Below are 21,447 nucleotides of genomic sequence, written 5' to 3' on the forward strand. Positions count from 1 at the left end.
TAAGGCCGATGACAAAGGCGTCAGGGACCACAGATGGCGCCTGTGCTGCACCTTGGGCAACCCAGCTGTAGAAGCTAACTGTTAATGGCCACTATAGTCTTAGTACCGTAGTGTATTTGTTCATCCTATGGTCACATTTGGGACGCGGGTTGTCTTACGTCAGCACCGGAAGTCGTAAAATCAGCTGTTTACCTATCGGGTTTTTTCGGGGATGAATAGGAAAGTCCTTCTTTGGCTTGTTTTATCATATATTGCTGCCTTTGGACCTGTCAATGTTGACTTTTGTATGCACATTAAATCAACAAAAAAATCTTACTTTGGAGCAATGTTCATGGACTCTAGTATTTGGCTCTCTATTAGATGCAATGGTTTTTAGTATTGGGACCATGATTTATGTCCTAACTTGTTCACACTTCCTCATTTGGAAGCTACTTTTCCTTGTTGATGTCTCAAGAAGGGTAGAAATACAAGAAGACACACACACACACACACACACACACACACACACACACACACACACACACACACACACACACACACACACACACACACACACACACACACCATCCTATTAAAACTGTTTCCACATGCTCCACATGTGGAAACAAGAACTACTGAATTAAGCATGAATGATTCATAAAGCCGAGTAAAAAAAAAAAGAAAAAGAGTATTATCAAAAATGATGTCCAAAGTGTCGAGAATAACATCATAATATAAACAAGAAAAATAACAAAACACTTTGAGAATTAACAAATATTTTGAAAATAAAATCCTCAGTTTTATTATTTTCGTCATGAACTAATATTTAATTAGTTTTTCTCACAATATTGTATAATGAGGATTTCCCCCCCAAAACCCCAACACAAATTCGCAAAAATGAACAGATTACAACATTTTAAAATACATTTATATTATTCAAATAGTAAAGTTAGCTAAAAAGTTAACACTTTAATGTTAGCGTGCTAAAGTTAGCACGTTAACAGTTAACCAGTGTCACATACCGAGTTATATGACTCTAGGGTGAACGGCTGCCAAATTAGCTCAAAAAGCTAGCACTTTTATGTTAGCATGCTAATATAAACATGGTAACGGTTAGCATGTGTCACATACTAAGTACTATGACTGTAAGGTGTCTGGCTGTGTAATTACAGAAAAAAACATACAGTTAGCACTTTAATGTTAGCGTGTTAGCATGCTAAAGTTAGCACGTTAACAGTTAACCAGTGTCACATACCAAGTTATATGACTCTAGGGCAAACGGTTGCCAAATTAGCTCAAAAAGCTAGCACTTTAATGTTAGCATGCTAACATAAACATGCTAACAGTTATCATGTGGCACATACCAAGTTATATGCCTGTAATGTGTCTGGCTGTGTAATTAGAGAAAACAATTTTAAAGTTAGTAAAAAAGTTAGCACTTTATTGTTAGCATGCTAAAGTTACCACGTTAACAGTTAACCAGTGTCACATACCGAGTTATATGACTCAAGGGTAAACGGTTGCCAAATTAGCTCAAAAAGCTAGCACTTTAATGTTAGCATGCTAACCTAAAAATGCTAATGGTTAGCATGTGTTACATACCAAGTTATATGACTGTAAGGTGTCTGGCTGGGTAATTAGATTTTTTTTTTTTTAAGTTAGCTAAAAAGTTAGCATTTTAATGTTAGCGTGCTAGCATGCCAAAGTTAGCACGTTAACCAGTGTCACATACCAAGTTGTGTGACTCTAGGGTAAACAGTTGCCAAATTAGCTCTGAAAGCTAGCACTTTAATGTTAGCATGCTAACATAAACATGCTAACAGTTAGCATGTGTCACATACCAAGTTATATAACTAATGTGTCTGGCTGTGTAATTAGTGAAAAAAACCTTAAAGTTAGTAAAAAAGTTAGCACTTTATTGTTAGCATGCTAAAGTTAGCACGCTAACAGTTAACCAGTGTCACATACCAAGTTATATGACTCTAGGGTAAACGGTTGCCAAATTTGCTCAAAAAGGTAGCACTTTCATGTTAGCATGCTAACATAAACATGCTAACAGTTAGCATGTGTCAAAAACCAAGTTATATGACTGTAAGGTGTCTGGCTGTGTAATCAGAGAAAACAACATAAAGTAAGCACTTAAATAATAGTGTGCTAGCATGCTAAAGTTAGCACCTTAACAGTTAACCAGTGTCACATACCAAGTTGTGTGACTCTAGGGTAAACGGTTGCCAATTTAGCTCAAAAAGCTAGCACTTTAATGTTAGCATGCTAGCATGAACATGCTAACAGTTAGCATGTGGCACATACCAAGTTATATGCCTGTAATGTGTCTGGCTGTGTAATTAGAGAAAACAATTTTAAAGATAGTAAAATAGAGCACTTTATTGTTAGCATGCTAAAGTGACCACCTTAACAGTTAACCAGTGTCACATACCAAGTTATATGACTCTAGGGTAAATGGTTGCCAAATTAGTTCAAAAAGCTAGCACTTTAATGTTAGCATGCAAACTTAAACATGCCAACGTTTAGCATGTGTCACATACCAAGTTATATGACTGTAAGGTGTCTGGCTGTGTAATTAGAGAAAAAAAGTAAAGTTAGTTAAAAAGTTAACACTTTAATGTTAGCGTGCTAGCATGCTAAAGCTAGCACGTAAATAGTTAACCAGTGTCACATACCAAGTTATATGACTCTAGGGCAAACGGTTGCCAAATTAGCTAAAAAAGCTAGCACTTTAATGTTAGCATGCTAACCTAAACATGCTAACGGTTAGCATGTGTCACATGCCAAGTTATAGGACTGTAAGGTGTCTGGCTGTGTAATTAGAGAAAAAAAACCATAAAGCTAGCACTTTAATGTTAGCGTGCTAGCATGGTAAAGTTAGCACGTTAACTAGTGTCACATACCGAGTTATATGACTCTAGGGCAAACGGTTGCCAAATTAGCTCAAAAAGCTAGCACTTTCATGTTAGAATGCTAACATAAACATGCTAACGGTTAGCATGTGTCACATACCAAGTTATATGACTGTAATGTGTCTGGCTGTGTAATTAGAGAAAAAAACTTATAGTTAGTAAAAAAGTTAGCACCTTATTGTTAGCATGCTAAAGTTACCACGTTAACAGTTAACCAGTGTCACATACCAAGTTATATGACTCTAGGGTAAGCGTTTGCCAAATTAGCTCAAAAAGCTAACACTTTAATGTTAGCATGCTAACATAAACATGCTAACAGTTAGCATGTGTCAAATACCAAGTTATATGCCTGTAAGGTGTCTGGCTGTGTAATTAGAGAATTTTATTTAAAGTTAGCTAAAAAGTTAGCACTTTAATGTTAGCGTTCCAGCATGCTAAAGTTAGCACGTTAACCACTGTCACATACCAAGTTATATGACTCTAGGGTAAGCGTTTGCCAAATTAGCTCAAAAAGCTAGCACTTTAATGTTAGCATGCTAACATAAAGATGCTAACAGTTAGCATGTGTCACACACCAAGTTATATGCTTGTAAGATGTCTGGCTGTGTAATTAGAGAAAAAAACATAAAGTTAGCACTTTAATGTTAGCGTGCTAGCATGCTAAAGTTAACAGGTTAACAGTTAACCAGTGTCACATACCAAGTTGTGTGACTCTAGGGCCGGGGTCGGCAACCCAAAATGTTGAAAGAGCCATATTGGACCAAAAATACAAAAACAAATCTGTCTGGAGCCACAAAAAATTAAAAGCCATATTACATACAGATAGTGTGCCATGAGATATAAATTAAGAGGACTTAAAGGAAACTAAATGAGCTCAAATATAGCTACAAATGAGGCATAATGATGCAATATATTGCTAGCCTAAATAGCATGTTAGCATCGATTAGCTGGCAGTCATGCAGTGACCAAACATGCCCGATTAGCACTCCACACAAGTCAATAACATCAACAAAACTCACCTTTGTGCATTCACGCACGACGTTAAAAGTTTGGTGGACAAAATGAGACAGAAAAAGAAGTGGCATAAAACATGTCCCAGAAAGTCGGAGAAAGGCACACATGTAAACAAACGACGGTGAGTTCAAGGACCGCCAAAATTAGTAGGACAAAACGGCGCTCGCCATATACTCCAATCAGTGAAGCATGTTTAATACAAACAGATAACAATTAGGGAGGTTTGTATCATGTTTGTCCTCCTACAGAAACCATATTAAAACAAAAAAAATATTTTTTTCCCTTCATCTTTTTCCATTTTTCATACATTTTTGAAAAAGGTCCACAGAGCCACTCGGCGGCGCTAAAGAACCACATGCGGCTCTAGAGCAGCATCGGTTGATATCGGTATCGGTTGATATTGGTATCGGTAATTAAAGAGTTGGACAATATTGGAATATCGGCAAAAAGCCATTATCGGACATCCCTAATAATAATAATAATAATAATAATAATAATAATTAGGGATGTCAGATAATGGCTTTTTTGCCGATATCCTGATAATGTCCAACTCTTAATCCCCTCATCTTTTTCCATTTTTCATACATTATTGAAAAAGCTCCAGAGAGCCACTAGGGTGGCGCTAAAGAACCGCATGCGGCTCTAGAGCAGCATCGGTTGATATCGGTATCGGTTGATATTGGTATCGGTAATTAAAGAGTTGGACAATATTGGAATATCGGCAAAAAGCCATTATCGGACATCCCTAATAATAATAATAATAATAATAATAATAATAATAATAATAATAATAATAATAATTAGGGATGTCAGATAATGGCTTTTTTGCCCATATCCCGATAATGCCCAACTCTTAATCCCCTCATCTTTTTCCATTTTTCATACATTATTGAAAAAGCTCCAGAGAGCCACTAGGGTGGCGCTAAAGAACCGCATGCGGCTCTAGAGCAGCATCGGTTGATATCGGTATCGGTTGATATCAGTATCGGTAATTAAAGAGTTGGACAATATCGGAATATCGGCAAAAAGCCATTATTGGACATCCCTAACAATAATAATAATAATAATAATAATAATAATAATAATAATTAGGGATGTCCGATAGTAGCTTTTTTTTTCCGATTTCCGATATTGTCCAACTCTTAATTACCGATACCGATATCAACCGATACCGATATATACAGTCGTGGAATTAACACATTATTTTTATTATTTTACATTAAGTAAAACAATATAAAAACAGTTACATAGAAACTAGTAATTAATGAAAATGAGTCAAATTAAGTGTTAAAGGTTAGGTTACGGACTGTATCCCTTGCAGACTGTATTGATTATATATATATATATATATATAATATATATATTATAATAATATAATATATATATTATAATAATATAATAATATATATAAAATGTAGGAACCAGAATATTAATAACAGAAAGAAACAACCCTTTTGTGTGAATGAGTGTGAATGAGTGCATTGGGGAGGGAGGTTTTTTGGGTTGGTGCACTAATTGTAAGTGTATCTTGTGTTTTTTATGTTGATTTAATAAAAAATAAAAAATAAAAAAATAAAATAACCGATACCGATAAAAAAACAAAACGATACCGATAATTTCCGATATTACATTTTAAAGCATTTATCGGCCGATAATATCGGACATCTCTACTAGTAATAATAAAGACAAAAGGATTCTCACCTCCGGCTCTCCGCAGTCGCACTCCTCTCCTTCCTCCACGTAGCCGTTGCCGCACTTCTGCCCGCCGTAGAGCACCTTGACCTCGGGCATGTTGAAGAGACACATGCCCACGCCCTTGTCGAAGCTGGCCGTCAGGTCCTTCTTGCTGCAGCTGCTGAAGACGGTGGGGAAGGGGAACCTGAGAGGGAGATGCCTAATCAGCAATAATGGCTGCCTGATGCACAAATCCCCCCCTCACTAGGAGAGGTGTGCTTTTGCACAAAAAAGTCAAACAGATGCGTCGATTTTGGACTGGAGAGACGACGACAACGCCTGCCACCTTATTACGATTATTACATTGACACAAAATAATAATACTGTCAGAATAATTGTATCTAAGTTATCACAAAACTTTCTGTTTCCATGAGTTCCCGGCAAGCAGACAAAAGCTGTCTTTGACCTGACCAGTCAAAAGGCTTGTAAAACTCCCCTGTGTAGGATGGGAAGCGACATGAAGGCGTCGGTTTCTTTGATGTATTGTGATCCACAGGACGATTTTGTCTTGACCCGAGATCTACAAAGCAGAGAGGAAGCAGGACCTGACTCCCCTCCAGGCACCTTTTCTTTGAACTGTTTTGTGACCAAAGGCAGCGGCTGTTTACGACCCCTGGTCCCTTTAGAAACAGCTGTTGCCACGTAATCAGGGAAAGTCCAAATAAAAGATGAGGCGTGCAATCTTTCGTCGGAGCGTGGTGGGAGACTGTGCAAGAGTACAGCCCAGACGTTTCTCCTCAAATGAGCTAAGTTGAATTATGTCTCTGTTTAATTCCTTGCTTCTTTGTCTGTTTAATATATGTTATCAGTGTTTGAACCTGACAAATACTAATAGTGTTATTGTTATCATCAACATTATTTTTACTAACACATTAAAGCAAGGCCAAAATAGGGCGACTTTTGGCACTAAAATTGAGTTTTTGGAAAGGTACCTTGAAAATGTCTTGTTTTTTTACTAAAGATCGACCAAAATGTTGTTTTTTTCAAGGCCGATACCAATCACCGTATTTTTATAAGCCGAAGATGTCTTTGATCTTACCAAACAAAAGGTTTTTGAAACTCCACTGTGTAGGATGGGAAGCGACATGAAGGCGTCGGTTTCTTTGATGTATTGTGATCCACAGGACGATTTTGTCTTGACCCGAGATCTACAAAGCAGAGAGGAAGCAGGACCTGACTCCCCTCCAGGCACCTTTTCTTTGAACTGTTTTGTGACCAAAGGCAGCGGCTGTTTACGACCCCTGGTCCCTTTAGAAACAGCTGTTGCCACGTAATCAGGGAAAGTCCAAATAAAAGATGAGGCGCACAATCTTTCGTCAGAGCGGGGTGAGAGACTGTGCAAGAGTACAGGTCTACGCGTTTCTCCTCAATTGAGCTAAATTTAATTCTGTCTCTGTTTAATTCCTTGCTTCTTTGTCTGTTTAAAAGATGTCATCAATGTTTGAACCTGACAAATACTAATAGTGTTATCATCAACAGTATTTTTACTAACACATTAAAGCAAGGCCAAAATATGGCGACTTTTGGCACTAAAATTGACTTTTTGGAAAGGTGCCTTGAAAATGTTTTTTTTTTTACTAAAGATCGACCAAAATGCTTTTTTTTTTTCCAAGGCCGATACCAATCACCGTATTTTTACGGACTATAAGCCGAAGTTGTCTTTGATCTTACCAATCAAAAGGCTTGTAAAACTCCACTGTGTGGGATGGGAAGCGACATGAAGGGGTCGGTTTCTTTGATGTATTGTGATCCACAGGACGATTTTGTCTTGACCCGAGGTCTACAAAGTGAAGAGGAAGCAGGACCTGACTCCCCTCCAGGCACTTTTTCTTTGAACTGTTTTTGTGACCAAAGGTAGCGGCTGTTTACGACCCCCGTACCTTTAGAAACAGCTGTTGCCATGTAATCAGGGAAAGTCCAAATAAAAGAGGAGGCGTGCAATCTGGTTCTCGCTCGGAAAAGGGTGCAGTGCCATCTCTGGGTTGGGGAGGAGACCCTGCCCCAAGTGGAGGAGTTCAAGTACCTCGGAATCTTGCTCACGAGTGAGGGAAGAGTGGATCGTGAGATTGACAGGCGGATCGGTGCGGCGTCTTCAGTAATGCGGACGCTGTATCGATCCGTTGAGGTGAAGAAGGAGCTGAGCCGAAAGGCATAGCTCTCAATTTTACCTACGTTCCCATCCTCAGCTATGGTCATGAGCTTTGGGTTATGACCGAAAGGACAAGATCACGGGTACAAGCGGCCGAAATTAGTTTCCTCCGCCGGGTGGCGGGGCTCTCCCTTAGAGATAGGGTGAGAAGCTCTGCAAACCGAGCACTAGCGAGGTGGAGACTCTGGAGACGTAAGAACAAGGGTATTTTTGTGTTTAATTGTTGGCGATGGTGGAGCTCGGCATCAAAGTGGAGACAAACTACTACAACGGAAGGGAACGAGGGTATCTTTGTGTTTATTTTTATGACTGCTAATGTATCCAAGAGGAGACTGAGGGCGGCGAGAAAACGGAGCACTGCAGCAAAATGGAGACAAACTGCGACAACTGAGGAAAAATAAGGTATTTTTGCGTGTTGACGTCTATGACTGTTAGTGATGGCGGGGAGGGCTATTTTATCCCAGAGGAGACTGAGGGCGGCGAGAAAACGGAGCACTGCAGCCGCGATTATGGAGAAGAACAAGGGTATTTTTGTGTTTAATTGTTGGCGATGGTGGAGCTCAGCATCAAAGTGGAGACAAACTACTACAATGGAAGGGAACCAGGGTATCTTTGTGTTTATTTTTATGACTGCTAATTTATCCAAGAGGAGACTGAGGGCGGCGAGAAAACCGAGCACTGCAGCGAGTTGGAGACAGACTGCGATTATGGAGAAGAACAAGGGTATTTTTGTGTTTAATTGTTGGCGATGGTGGAGCTCGGCATCAAAGTGGAGACAAACTACTACAACGGAAGGGAACGAGGGTATCTTTGTGTTTATTTTTATGACTGCTAATTTATCCAAGAGGAGACTGAGGGCGGCGAGAAAACAGTGTGTGTGGAGTACAATACTGCAACACCCGCAGCAACAGGCGTTAAAGGTACTCCGCTTAATATTGCGGCTGGATGTTGTGACCTTATAAAGAAGGAGACCGCGAGGGGGCGTGAGACGGAGCCCTGGGGCGGGTGTTGGTTTGCGGCTGGGCTCCTGGCAGAGCGCACTGATGTGGAATTAGCATCAGAACCAGGAATAGGCCGTCAGGAGACTCGAATGCGATGCCGTGCTAATCCGGGATTAAAGCGACATGAAGTATTAGCACAGAGAGCACTGGATCATCTCCTCGCTTTCTGCCCATGAAAGGAACACAACCTCCAAACAAACACATATTTGTTGGATTTATTTCCCCCCTCTGCCTTTTGTCCCAACACTGATCCGCACCGAGGGAGCCCGGTGGCTTTAAACGTTCGGAGTCGGGGGCCGTTCAAAGCGGTCCTCGGCTGAAAAGTGCGTAACAGGCGGTATTTAAGTATTTATCCCTCGCTGCAGAGAGATTTTCCGACATTAAAACTGCATGCGTGTCAAAGAATAGCGGAGGAGAAAAGCCAAGGAGGTTCCTATTCAATCTTTCGTGCTTTTGTGCTAAGAAGGTCGAGCAATCGGACTGCTCTGAATTACTTTTTTTTTGTTTAATAAGACTGGTTGTTTTTCATGGGTTTAATCCAAACCAAAGAAAAAAAAGCAGTCTGGGTCTCCCACAGACCAACAAGACCTTGGCTACACCAAATGTTTCCACATGGAATATTTTTCTGTCTTTTAAGGGCTTGAACGCTCGCAAGAACAAACCTAAATGAGCCATTGCACCCAATTGCTGCCATTTGTGACCCCAGAAGATTAGATGTGTGTATGCATGATAAAATCACTGTAAATAAATAATAAATAATAAATAAAAAGTGTCCTGTCCATTGATTGGATTACATATATGAATAATGAATAATAAATAAAAAGTGTCCTGTCCATTGATTGGATTACATATATGAATAATGAATAATAAATAAAAAGTGTCCTGTCCATTGATTGGATTACATATATAAATAATAAATAATAAATAAAAAAGTGTCCTGTCCATTGATTGGATTACAAATATAAATAAAAAATAAAAAAGTGTCCTATCCATTGATTGGATTACATACATAAGTAATAAATAAAAAGTGTCCTGTCCATTGATTGGATTACATATATAAATAATACATAATAAATAAAAAGTGGCCTGTCCATTGATTGGATTACATATATAAATAATAAATTAAAAGTGTCCTGTCCATTGATTGGATTGCATATATAAATAATAAATAAAAAGTGTCCTGTCCATTGATTGGATTACATACATCAATAATAAATAATAAATAAAAAGTATCCTGTCCATTGATTGGATTACATATATAAATAATAAATAATAAATAAAAAGTTTCCTGTCTATTGATTGGATTACATATATAAATACTAAATAAAAAGTGTCCTGTCCATTGATTGGATTACATATATAAATAATAAATACAAAGTGTCCTGTCCATTGATTGGATTACATATATATATAATAAATAGTAAATAAAAGTGTCCTGTCCATTGATTGGATTACATATATAAATAATAAATAAAAAAGTGTCCTGTCCATTGATTGGATTACATATATAAATAATAAATTATAAATAAAAAGTGGCCTGACCATTGATTGGATTATATATAAATAATAAATAAAAAAGTGTCTTGTCCATTGATTGGATTACATATATCAATAATAAATAATAATTAAAAAGTGTCCTGTCTATTGATTGGATTACATATATAAATACTAAATAAAAAGTGTCCTGTCCATTGATTGGATTACATATATAAATAATAAATACAAAGTGCCCTGTCCATTGATTGGATTACATATATCAATAATAAATAATAAATAAAAAGTGTCCTGTCCATTGATTGGATTACATATATAAATAATAAATAAAAAGTGTCCTGTCTATTGATTGGATTACATATATAAATACTAAATAAAAAGTGTCCTGTCCATTGATTGGATTACACATATAAATAATAAATACAAAGTGTCCTTCCTGTCCATTGATTGGATTACATATATAAATAATAAATACAAAGTGCCCTGTCCATTGATTGGATTACATACATCAATAATAATAAATAATAAATAAAAAGTGTCCTGTCCATTGATTGGATTACATATATAAATACTAAATAAAAAGTGTCCTGTCCATTGATTGGATTACATATATAAATAATAAATACAAAGTGCCCTGTCCATTGATTGGATTACATATATCAATAATAAATAATAAATAAAAAGTGTCCTGTCCATTGATTGGATTACATATATAAATAATAAATTATAAATAAAAAGTGTCCTGTCCATTGATTGGATTACATATATAAATAATAAATACAAAGTGCCCTGTCCATTGATTGGATTACATATATCAATAATAAATAATAAATAAAAAGTGTCCTGTCCATTGATTGGATTACATATATAAATAATAAATAATAAATAAAAAGTGTCCTGTCTATTGATTGGATTACATATATAAATACTAAATAAAAAGTGTCCTGTCCATTGATTGGATTACACATATAAATAATAAATACAAAGTGTCCTTCCTGTCCATTGATTGGATTACATATATAAATAATAAATACAAAGTGCCCTGTCCATTGATTGGATTACATACATCAATAATAATAAATAATAAATAAAAAGTGTCCTGTCCATTGATTGGATTACATATATAAATACTAAATAAAAAGTGTCCTGTCCATTGATTGGATTACATATATAAATAATAAATACAAAGTGCCCTGTCCATTGATTGGATTACATATATCAATAATAAATAATAAATAAAAAGTGTCCTGTCCATTGATTGGATTACATATATAAATAATAAATAATAAATAAAAAGTGTCCTGTCTATTGATTGGATTACATATATAAATACTAAATAAAAAGTGTCCTGTCCATTGATTGGATTACACATATAAATAATAAATACAAAGTGTCCTTCCTGTCCATTGATTGGATTACATATATAAATAATAAATACAAAGTGCCCTGTCCATTGATTGGATTACATACATCAATAATAATAAATAATAAATAAAAAGTGTCCTGTCCATTGATTGGATTACATATATAAATAATAAATAAAAAGTGTGTTGTCCATTGATTGGATTACATATATAAATAATAAATAAAAAAGTGTCCTGTCCATTGATTGGATTACATATATAAATAATAAATCATAAATAAAAAGTGGCCTGACCATTGATTGGATTACATATATAAATAATAAATAAAAAGTGTCTTGTCCATTGATTGGATTACATATATCAATAATAAATAATAATTAAAAAGTGTCCTGTCCATTGATTGGATTACATATTTAAATAACACAATTAAAAAAAAAATACACCTTGAAACCTGGAAACGTAGTATTTGCTTTCCTAAAAAATGGCTGCTTTATATGCCAAATTGTTATCATGTTTTTTAGACTTAGACTTACAAAAACTTTATTGATCCACAAGGGAAATTGTTCCACACAGTAGCTCAGTTACAAAAGATGGAAAGGTTAAGGATGGAAAGGATAATGCAGGTATAAAGTAGACTACAAATTTACCGTAGTAGCAATATGAAATATAACATATGTAGTTTATACATATTGTATATACATTTTTTATACATTTTTAGGTTACCAGTATAAAATGAAAGTGTTAAAGGGGTCATATTAAGAGTTTTTTTCTACATTTAGAACACTTCGTTGTGGTCTACAATTTGAAAAAATAAGAAAATTGTTATTGAGCACTAGATTGTTCTCCAGATATATGTATGTATACATGTACTACATGTATATGGAACTGACTATGACATACTCAAACTGATTGATTGATTAATTGCTAGTTTAGTCGCTGTTTCAAGTAGCCGTCTCAACATTGATTAGTTGAAGACGTGCATGGGGGAAGAACAAACGGTAGCAGACACATTGTTTTTCCAAATAAAATGTTCCTTCTCCTCAAAATGACATAAATTCACTCATAGTCACGCCAATTTTTCTGACGTTTTATTGGCCAATTATGTGATTCTGTTTGTAATTACGTTAACGCGGAAATGCCTGACTTTTTTTGTTGAGCTTAGTGATTATTGATTAGGCGTACAAGCGTCGTGACAAAACGTTCCCACATTCATTCGTTTCACAATCTCAAGCTCAGGATTTTTGCATGCCCATTAATTGTTTTGTACCATCATAATATTTTTATGATCGTAAGAAGCCAAAAAAATCGAAATCGAGATTAAAATTTTATAAATTGTCCAGCCCTTATAGCCACTGATTGGCTCAGCCTGGGAAAACGTTATATATTGGATTAAAGGAGAGTTAAATTGACGATGTGGGTGTTAAGTCAGGACAAGAGGGCTCTCTTTTTTTGTGTTCTAGCTATGAAAATATTCATTGAATAATTCATCATCCCTACTTTGCGGGAATACATTCACCACAATCCTGGCCTGGAACCAATTAAACGGGCTTAACTGTTTGTTCAGACTTAAAGTTAAAAAAGGACAGAAATGTAAGCATATTTTTAAGCGAGTTTTAATAGGTGGGTGGAATGGCCCAAATGCTTATCAGTTGAGGGTGAATCAGTCTATTTACTTATATATGTTTTTGTTTAATTTAAGGTCCCAGCTGGGTTTAATTCCATTTTCAAACCAAACTACCGTATTTTTTCGGACTTTAAGGCGCACTTAAAATCTGTTCATTTTCTCAAAACTCGACAATGCGCCTTATAGCGCGGTGCGCCTACTGTACGGAATAATTTTGGTTGTGCTTACCGACCTCGAAGCTATTTTATTTGGTACATGGTGTGATGATAAATGTGACAAGTAGATGGCAGTCATACATAAGAGGTACGTGTAGACTGTATTATGACTCAAGTAAACAACACCAACATTATATATGTTCAATTGAAAATATAGAACATTACACACGGCGCTCAAAAATCTATCAAAATGTTTTAGTACGACTTTGGTAAGCTATGAAGGATTGTACTGTGCTTCAACATACCAGTATTATTATGGTGTGTGTATAAGGTAAGACATATTATCTGCCGTTTTGTTTCGCAATATTATGCAAAAGCAACTTTTCTACTTTTCTCACCGTCTGGTACCTGCTGATCTGTATTTGGGATCTGCATAAGTCCGGAAAATTTGCGCGCATTTTTAAGCGAGTTTTAATATGTCGGACCCAAATGCTTAACAGTTGAGGGTGAATCAGTCTATTTACTTAAATATTTTTTTGTTTCATTTAAGGTCCCAGCTGGGTTTAATTCCATTTTCAAACCAAACTACCGTATTTTTCGGACTTTAAGGCGCACTTAAAATCCTTTCATTTTCTCAAAACTCGACGATGCGCCTTATAACCCGGTGCGCCTAGTGTACGGAATCATTTTGGTTGTGCTTACCGACCTCGAAGCTATTTTATGTGGTACATGGTGTAATGATAACTGTGACCAGTAGATGGCAGTCATACATAAGAGATATGTGTAGACTGTATTGTGACTCAAGTAAACAACACCAACATTTTATATGTTCCTTTGAAAATATAGAACATTACACACGGCACTCAAAAATCTATCAAAATGTTTTAGTACGACTTTGGTAAGCTATGAAGCCGCACCGCTTGATGGATTGTACTGTGCTTCAAAATAGGAGTATTATTATGGTGTGAGTATAAGGTAAGGCATATTATCTGGCATTTTGTTTCGCAATATTATGCAAAAGCAACTTTTCTTACCGTCTGCAGGGGTCGGCAACCCGCGGCTCCGGAGCCGCATGCGGCTCTTAGATCACTCTGATGCGGCTCATTTTCCCGGGAGACTCCCGGTTTTCAATGCCTCTCGCAGAAATCTCCCGGTATTAATATTCTCCGATTTTCACCCTTGCAGTTACAATAAGGGCGTGCCATGATGGTACAGCATTTGGCGCCCTCTACAATCTGTATTAACAGCGTGCCAGCCCAACCCATGTTATGCAGTATGCATCTTCTGCTTGCACAAGTACGTGACAGCAAGGCATACTTGGTCAACAGCCACACAGGTTACACTGACGGTGACCATATAAAACAACTTTAACACCCTTACTAATAATGCGCCACACTTTGAACCAAAACCAAACAAGAATGTCAAACACACCTGCACCTTAACACAACATAAACACAACAGAACAAACACCCAGAATCCCATGCAGCCCTGACTCTTCCGAGCTACATTATACAACCCTGCTACCACCAAACCCCGTCCCCACCCCAACCCTGCTCCCTCACACATCAACCCCCCCTCTGTGCGTTGGTTGAGGTGGGCGGGGTTTGGTAGCGGGGGTGTATAATGTAGCCCGGAAGAGTTAGGGCTGCATGGGATTCTGGGTATTTGTTCTGTTGTGTTTATGTTGTGTTACGGTGCATTCTTGTTTGGTTTTGGTTCAAAGTGTGGTGCATTATTAGTAAGAGTGTTAAAGTTGTTTTATATGGTCACCGTCAGTGTAACCTGTGTGGCTGTTGACCAAGTATGCCTTGCTGTCACCTACGTGAGCAAGCGGAAGCCCCTCACACCGTGTAGCTGATCAGGCACGCTGGTTGTAGTGGGTGCTATATGCTGCACCATCACGGCACGTATGACGCTGAAAAGCGCCATTCATATAAAACCCGCGTGGCACCAGCATTCAAATTCCATATTAAAGTATGGGCAGCGTGTCTGAGACCCCTAGATTATACATAGCACGAAGCAAAAAAAATACTTTTTATGCAGTGTTATTTAATTTTAAATTTCAAAAATTTTTGTGGCTCCCATTTGTTATCTTCAATTTGTGAAACTGGTCAAAATGGCTCTTTGACTGGTAAAGGTTGCCGACCCCTGGTCTAGTACCTGCTGATCTGTATTTGGGATCTGCATAAGTCCGGAAAATGAGCGCAGTCCTCCCTTTGTCAAACTACTATGCCAAGATGACAAGGGGTCCAGTTGGTTAAATACAATTGTTTGGTGGAGAGTGGATGTTCTTCAGACTTCCACACTGAGCCATGTAGTGTACCTGAACTAATCCACCAAGGCTCATGTAGCTGCAGGCTGTTAGCTCAGCTGCAGCAGCTGTTGCAATCGGCCATAAACCCCCAAATTTGCCTGCCGCGCTCCGCTGACTGCAAATTCTGCCGCTCCGCAGATGCCTACCGACAAAATTGTTAGCATGTGAAATAATGTTCAGTTATTTCGCTCACCCCGTGGAGGGAGTCATGATGCAGCCTCCGCGGTCCGCCGTCACCCGGCAGCCGCACCCTCGCTCCGGCGTGTCGTGGTTCATGCCGAAGTTGTGTCCCAGCTCGTGGGCCAGAGTGACCGCCGCGCCCAAAGGGATGTCCGAATGATCCTGAAAAAGAAGCAAAGTTTGTTTGTGTTCTTAATGCAAAGGTCCCTTAAATACCGAGTCCAGGGGTCGGCAACCCAAAATGTTGAAAGAGCCATATTGGACCAAAAATACAAAAACAAATCTGTCTGGAGCCGCAAAAAAAATTAAAAGCCATATCACATACAGATAGTGTGTCAAATTGAAATAAGAGGACTTAAAGGAAACTAAATGACCTCAAATATAGCTACAAATGAGGCATAATGATGCAATATGTACATATAGCTAGCCTAAATAGCATGTTAGCATCGATTAGCTTGCAGTCATGCAGTGACCAAATATGTCTGATTAGCACTCCACACAAGTCAATAACATCAACACAACTCACCTTTGTGCATTCACGCACAACGTTAAAAGTTTGGTGGACAAAATGAGACAGAAAAAGAAGTGGCATAAAACACGTCCTAGAAAGTTATACATGTAAACAAACTACAGTGAGTTCAAGGACCGCCAAAATTAGTGGGACAAAACGCCGCTCGCCAAATACTCGAATGAGTGAAGCATGTTTAATACAAACAGTGTGCTTTATAACAATTGGGGAGGTTTGTGTCATGTTTGTCCTCCTTCAGAAACCATATTAACACAAAAAATGTATTTTTTTCCCCTCATCTTTTTTCATACATTTTCGAAAAAGCTCCAGAGAGCCACTAGGGCGGCGCTAAAGAGCCGCATGTGGCTCTAGAGCCGCGGGTTGCCGACCCCCGACCTCGTCACAAAGTGGGTTATTTTTTTCAAAATCTAGCCTGGATGCTGGCACCTAAAATGTTTAAAAGTACTTTTAGTACGATATTTGCCTTTTTTTAACTGCTCTTTATGTCAGAATAATTGCCATGAGTTCCCGGCGAGAGGACAACAGCTGTCTTTGATCCTACCAAGCAAAAAGGCTTGCAAAACTCCACTGTGTAGGATGGGAAGCGACATGAAGGTGTCGGTTTCTTTGATGTTGTCATGATCTCTGGCCTGGATGAATGGGTTGTACTTGTATAGAGCTTTTCTACCTTCAAGGTACTCAAAGCGCTTTGACAGTATTTCCACATTCACCCATTCACACACTAATGGCGGGAGCTGCCATGCAAGACGCTAACCAGCAGCCATCAGGAGCAAGGGGTGAAGTGTTCTTGCCCAAGGACACAACGGACGTGACTTGGATGGTAGAAGGTGGGGATTGAACCCCAGTAACCAGCAACCCTCCGATTGCTGCCACGCCGTCCCTCATGTTTTTGTTATTTTCTGTTAGTTTTAAGACTCCCATTAGTTCCTGTTTTTGTACACCCTTGTTTGTTTTAGTTTCCATGGCGACTTATTAGTTTCACCTGCTCTAATCAAGAGACTATTATTGAAGCCAGTCTTTACCAGTTAGTCGTCCTGGCGTCATTGCTCTTTTCATGCCACAGTTTCATGTTTGTTTGTTTCTTGCTATGCCATAGCTTATGCTAGTTGTTTACTTTAACTCCAAGTGCGATCAGCCTTGTTTTACGTTTTTCTTTTACCTTTTTGAGAGAAGATAATTAAATATGTTCCTACTTTCACGCCTTGTCCGGAATAGTCCGATTGCTTCCCGGGAGAACAAACCTCGCAGTAAGCTGCGAAACCCGTCCCGTCTTGACAGAGCAATGACGCCAGGACGACTATCTGGTAAAGACAGGCTTAAATAATAGTCTCTTGATTAGAGCAGGTGCGTGTCCCGAACACATTAGGCAGGTGAAACTAATAAGTCGCCATGGAAACTAAAACAAACAAGGGTGTACAAAAACAGGAACTAATGGAGTTTTAAAACTAACAGAAAATAACAAAAACATGATCCAGACCACAGATCATGACAGATCAATCAATCAATCAATGTTTATTTATATAGCCCTAAATCACAAGTGTCTCAAAGGGCTGCACAAGCCACAACGACATCCTCGGTACAAAGCCCACATAAGGGCAAGGAAAAACTCACCCCAGTGGGACGTCAATGTGACTATGAGAAACTTTGGAGAGGACCGCATATGTGGGTAGACAGATGTATTGTAATCCACAGGAAGATTTTGTCTTGACCCGAGATCTACAAAGCGGAGAGGAGGCAGGCCCTGACCCCCCTCCAGGCACCTTTTCTTGGAACTGTTTTGTGACCGAGGGCAACGGCTGTTTACGACCTTTTCTTTGAACCAACCTTTTCTTTGAACTGTTTTGCAACCAAAGGCGGTGGCTGTTTACGACCCCCGTCCCTTTAGAAACAGCTTTTGCCATGTAATCAGGGAAATAAAAGAGGAGGCGTACAATCTTTAGTCAGAGCGTGGTGGGACACTAAACCCAGACGTTTCTCCTCAATTGAGCCAAATTTAATTCTGTCTCTGTTTGATTCATTATTTCTTTGTCTGTTTAATAGATGTCATCAGTGTTTGAACCTGACACTTTACCTCAGCCGTGTCCCAGTGTTTACATGGCTCAAGACTGTATTCACGTGAAAGATTCCTTCAAAAAAGATTATATGCAGGAGTTGAGTGAATTCCAGGAGGGCGCATGTCTTGCCAGAACACCGGCTCGAGTTTGAAAGCAAGCTGCAACAGTGACCTTGTGACGATGACAAAATGAAAGCACCCTGCACTATAAGTGGGAAAATACAGCGATAAACCATATAAACACCCCCTCTTCCAAATAATACCATCAACATTATTCTATAAAACCCACAGCCAGTGAAGTTGGCACGTTGTGTAAAAGGTAAATAAAAACAGAATACAATGATTTGCAAATCCTTTTCAACTTATATTCAATTGAATAGACTGCAAAGACAAGATATTTAATGTTCACACTGATTCTAACTGCAAATAATCATTAACTTAGAATTTAATGGCAGCAACACATTGCAAAGAAGTTGGCACAGGGGCATTTTTATCACTGTGTTACATGGCCTTTCCTTTTAACAACACTCAGTAAACGTTTGGGAACTGAGGAGACCAATTTTTGAAGCTTTTCAGGTGGAATTCTTTCCCATTCTTGCTTGATGTACAGCTTAAGTTGTTCAACAGTCCGGGGTCTCTGTTCTGGTATTTTAGGCTTCACAATGCGCCACACATTTTCAACGGGAGACAGGTCTGGACTACAGGCAGGCCAGTCTAGTACCCGCACTCTTTTACTACGAAGCCACGCTGTTTTAACACGTGGCTTGGTATTGTCTTGCTGAAATAAGCAGGGGCGTCCATGAAAAAGACCTTGCTTGGATGGCAACATATGTTGCTCCAAAACCTGTATGTACCTTTCAGCATTAATGGTGCCTTCATAGATGTGTAAGTTACCCATGTCTTGGGCACTAATACACCCCCATACCATCACAGATGCTGGCTTTTGAACTTTGCGCCTTAACAATCCGGGTGGTTCTTTTCCTCTTTGGTCCGGAAGACACGACGTCCACAGTTTCCAAAAACAATTTGAAATGTGGACTCGTCAGACCACAGAACACATTTCCACTTTGCATCAGTCCATCTTAGATGAGCTCGGGCGCAGCGAAGCCGGCAGCGTTTCTGGGTGTTGTTGATAAATGGCTTTTCACTTTAGTAGAGTTTTAACTTGCACTTATAGATATAGCAACAGCGGTTTTCTGAAGTGTTCCTGAGCCCATGTGGTGATATCCTTTACACACCGATGTCGCTTTTTGATGCAGTACCGCCTGAGGGATCGAAGGTCACGCTTACGTGCAGTGATTTCTCCAGATTTTGTGAACCTTTTGATGATATTACAGACCGTAGATGGTGAAATTCCTTGCAATAGCTCATTGAGAAATGTTGTTCTTAAACTGTTCGACAATTTGCCCACGCATTTGTTCACAAAGTGGTGACCCTCGCCCCATCCTTGTTTGTGAATGACTGAGCATTTCATGGAAGCTGCTTTTTATACCCAATCATGGCACCCACCTGTTCCCAATGAGCCTGTTCACCTGTGGGATGTTCCAAATAAGTGTTTGATGAGCATTCCTCAACTTTCTCAGTCTTTTTTGTCACTCGTGCCAGCTTTTTTGAAACATGTTGCAGGCATCACATTCCAAATGAGCTAATATTTGCAAATAATAACAAGTTGTTCCAGTTCGAACGTTAAGTATCTTGTCTTTGCAGTCTGTTCAATTCAATATAAGTTGAAAAGGATTTGCAAATCATTGTATTATGTTTTTATTTACCATTTACACAATGTGCCAACTGCACTGGTTTTGGGTTTTGCAAACATGGCTCCGATACTAGCATGTCTCAGTCCTGGCGCATTTGTTTCAATTTCAAGGATTTTGTTGAATCAATGCGAATTAGTACGCGTGGAAGATTAAGAAGGAAGAGGGTTAAGTGTTTTAGCTTTCGCATTTTGTGGGACGTTTGCTTCGACGTGCACTTCAAAGTGAGTGTGGGCGAGCAGTCAAAGACAGGGATGGTGGAACGTTGATGTGAGTTCCTAAAACATATTATTTTCGCCTGCTTTCTTTATTTTGGCAAGGAATTATGACGGTTATTGCTATTTGATGACACAACTGGAATGTACAGACTGCGGCCACATTGGATACATGTCCCGATTTATATTCACTTATGAAAGAGGTCTGGGTAGGATTTGAAAAATTCGGAATTGCGCCATTCACATTGATATGAAAAGGAAAAAAACGATAAAGGTCACATATAAAAAAAATCTGAATTTATTTGCACTGTGAACAAGACCTAAGTTTTTTCCAAGTACCATTATCACTGGAGGACTAGAAAAAAAGAAAAGAAAAAAAAGGCTAAGCATGCGGCGCAAAAAGTTACCATAACCGCTAAAACTTCAAAGTAGACTTAGACTTAGACAATCTTTAATGAGCCACAAGGGAAATTGTTCCACACAGTAGCTCAGTTACAATGATGGAAAGTGTAAGGATGGAAAGGGCAATGCAGGTATAAACAGACTAAATATAGCGATATAAAATATAACATATATATGTAATATTTACATAATATATGTACAGTATATTATATATACTGATATATTATGTCTATATCATATATAAAATATGTAACAATTGCCATGTACAATATTACAGTATATGTGACAGCTGCAGCATAAAATAGAAAGTAAAAAAAGTAAAGTAGGGGTGATCGATACAGATGTAGATACTATCGATACCTAGTATAGCCTCAGTATATAAACAAAACTGAAGTAATTAATTGTTTTTTTCTTTTTCTTATTATTAATTTTTTTTAAATTTGTTTTATGGTTTTTGTTATTGTTTACAAAGTCAGGGACAAGGTTTCTGGATACAGAAAGGCTTTGAGGGCAAAACTCAAATGATACTGTGGAGGGGGGGCGTGGCCTGCGGGCCTGCCGCGGATTG

General features: G+C 38.3%; 1 protein-coding gene across 1 annotated transcript in view; it reads right to left on the reverse strand.

The window, feature by feature from the left end:
* Window positions 1–21,447, reverse strand: part of LOC133577920 (disintegrin and metalloproteinase domain-containing protein 12-like) — a 234,090-nt gene that overhangs the window by 25,538 nt on the left and 187,105 nt on the right. Inside the window, exons 11-12 of the mRNA XM_061932053.1 lie at window positions 15,940–16,088; window positions 5,613–5,790 (exon numbers count right to left, since the gene is read on the reverse strand). Coding sequence (XP_061788037.1) covers window positions 5,613–5,790; window positions 15,940–16,088 — 327 coding nt within the window. The remainder of the gene's footprint in view (window positions 1–5,612; window positions 5,791–15,939; window positions 16,089–21,447) is intronic.

The sequence above is a fragment of the Nerophis lumbriciformis genome, linkage group LG39 (assembly GCF_033978685.3).
Source record: "Nerophis lumbriciformis linkage group LG39, RoL_Nlum_v2.1, whole genome shotgun sequence".
NCBI classification, from domain to species: domain Eukaryota; kingdom Metazoa; phylum Chordata; class Actinopteri; order Syngnathiformes; family Syngnathidae; genus Nerophis; species Nerophis lumbriciformis.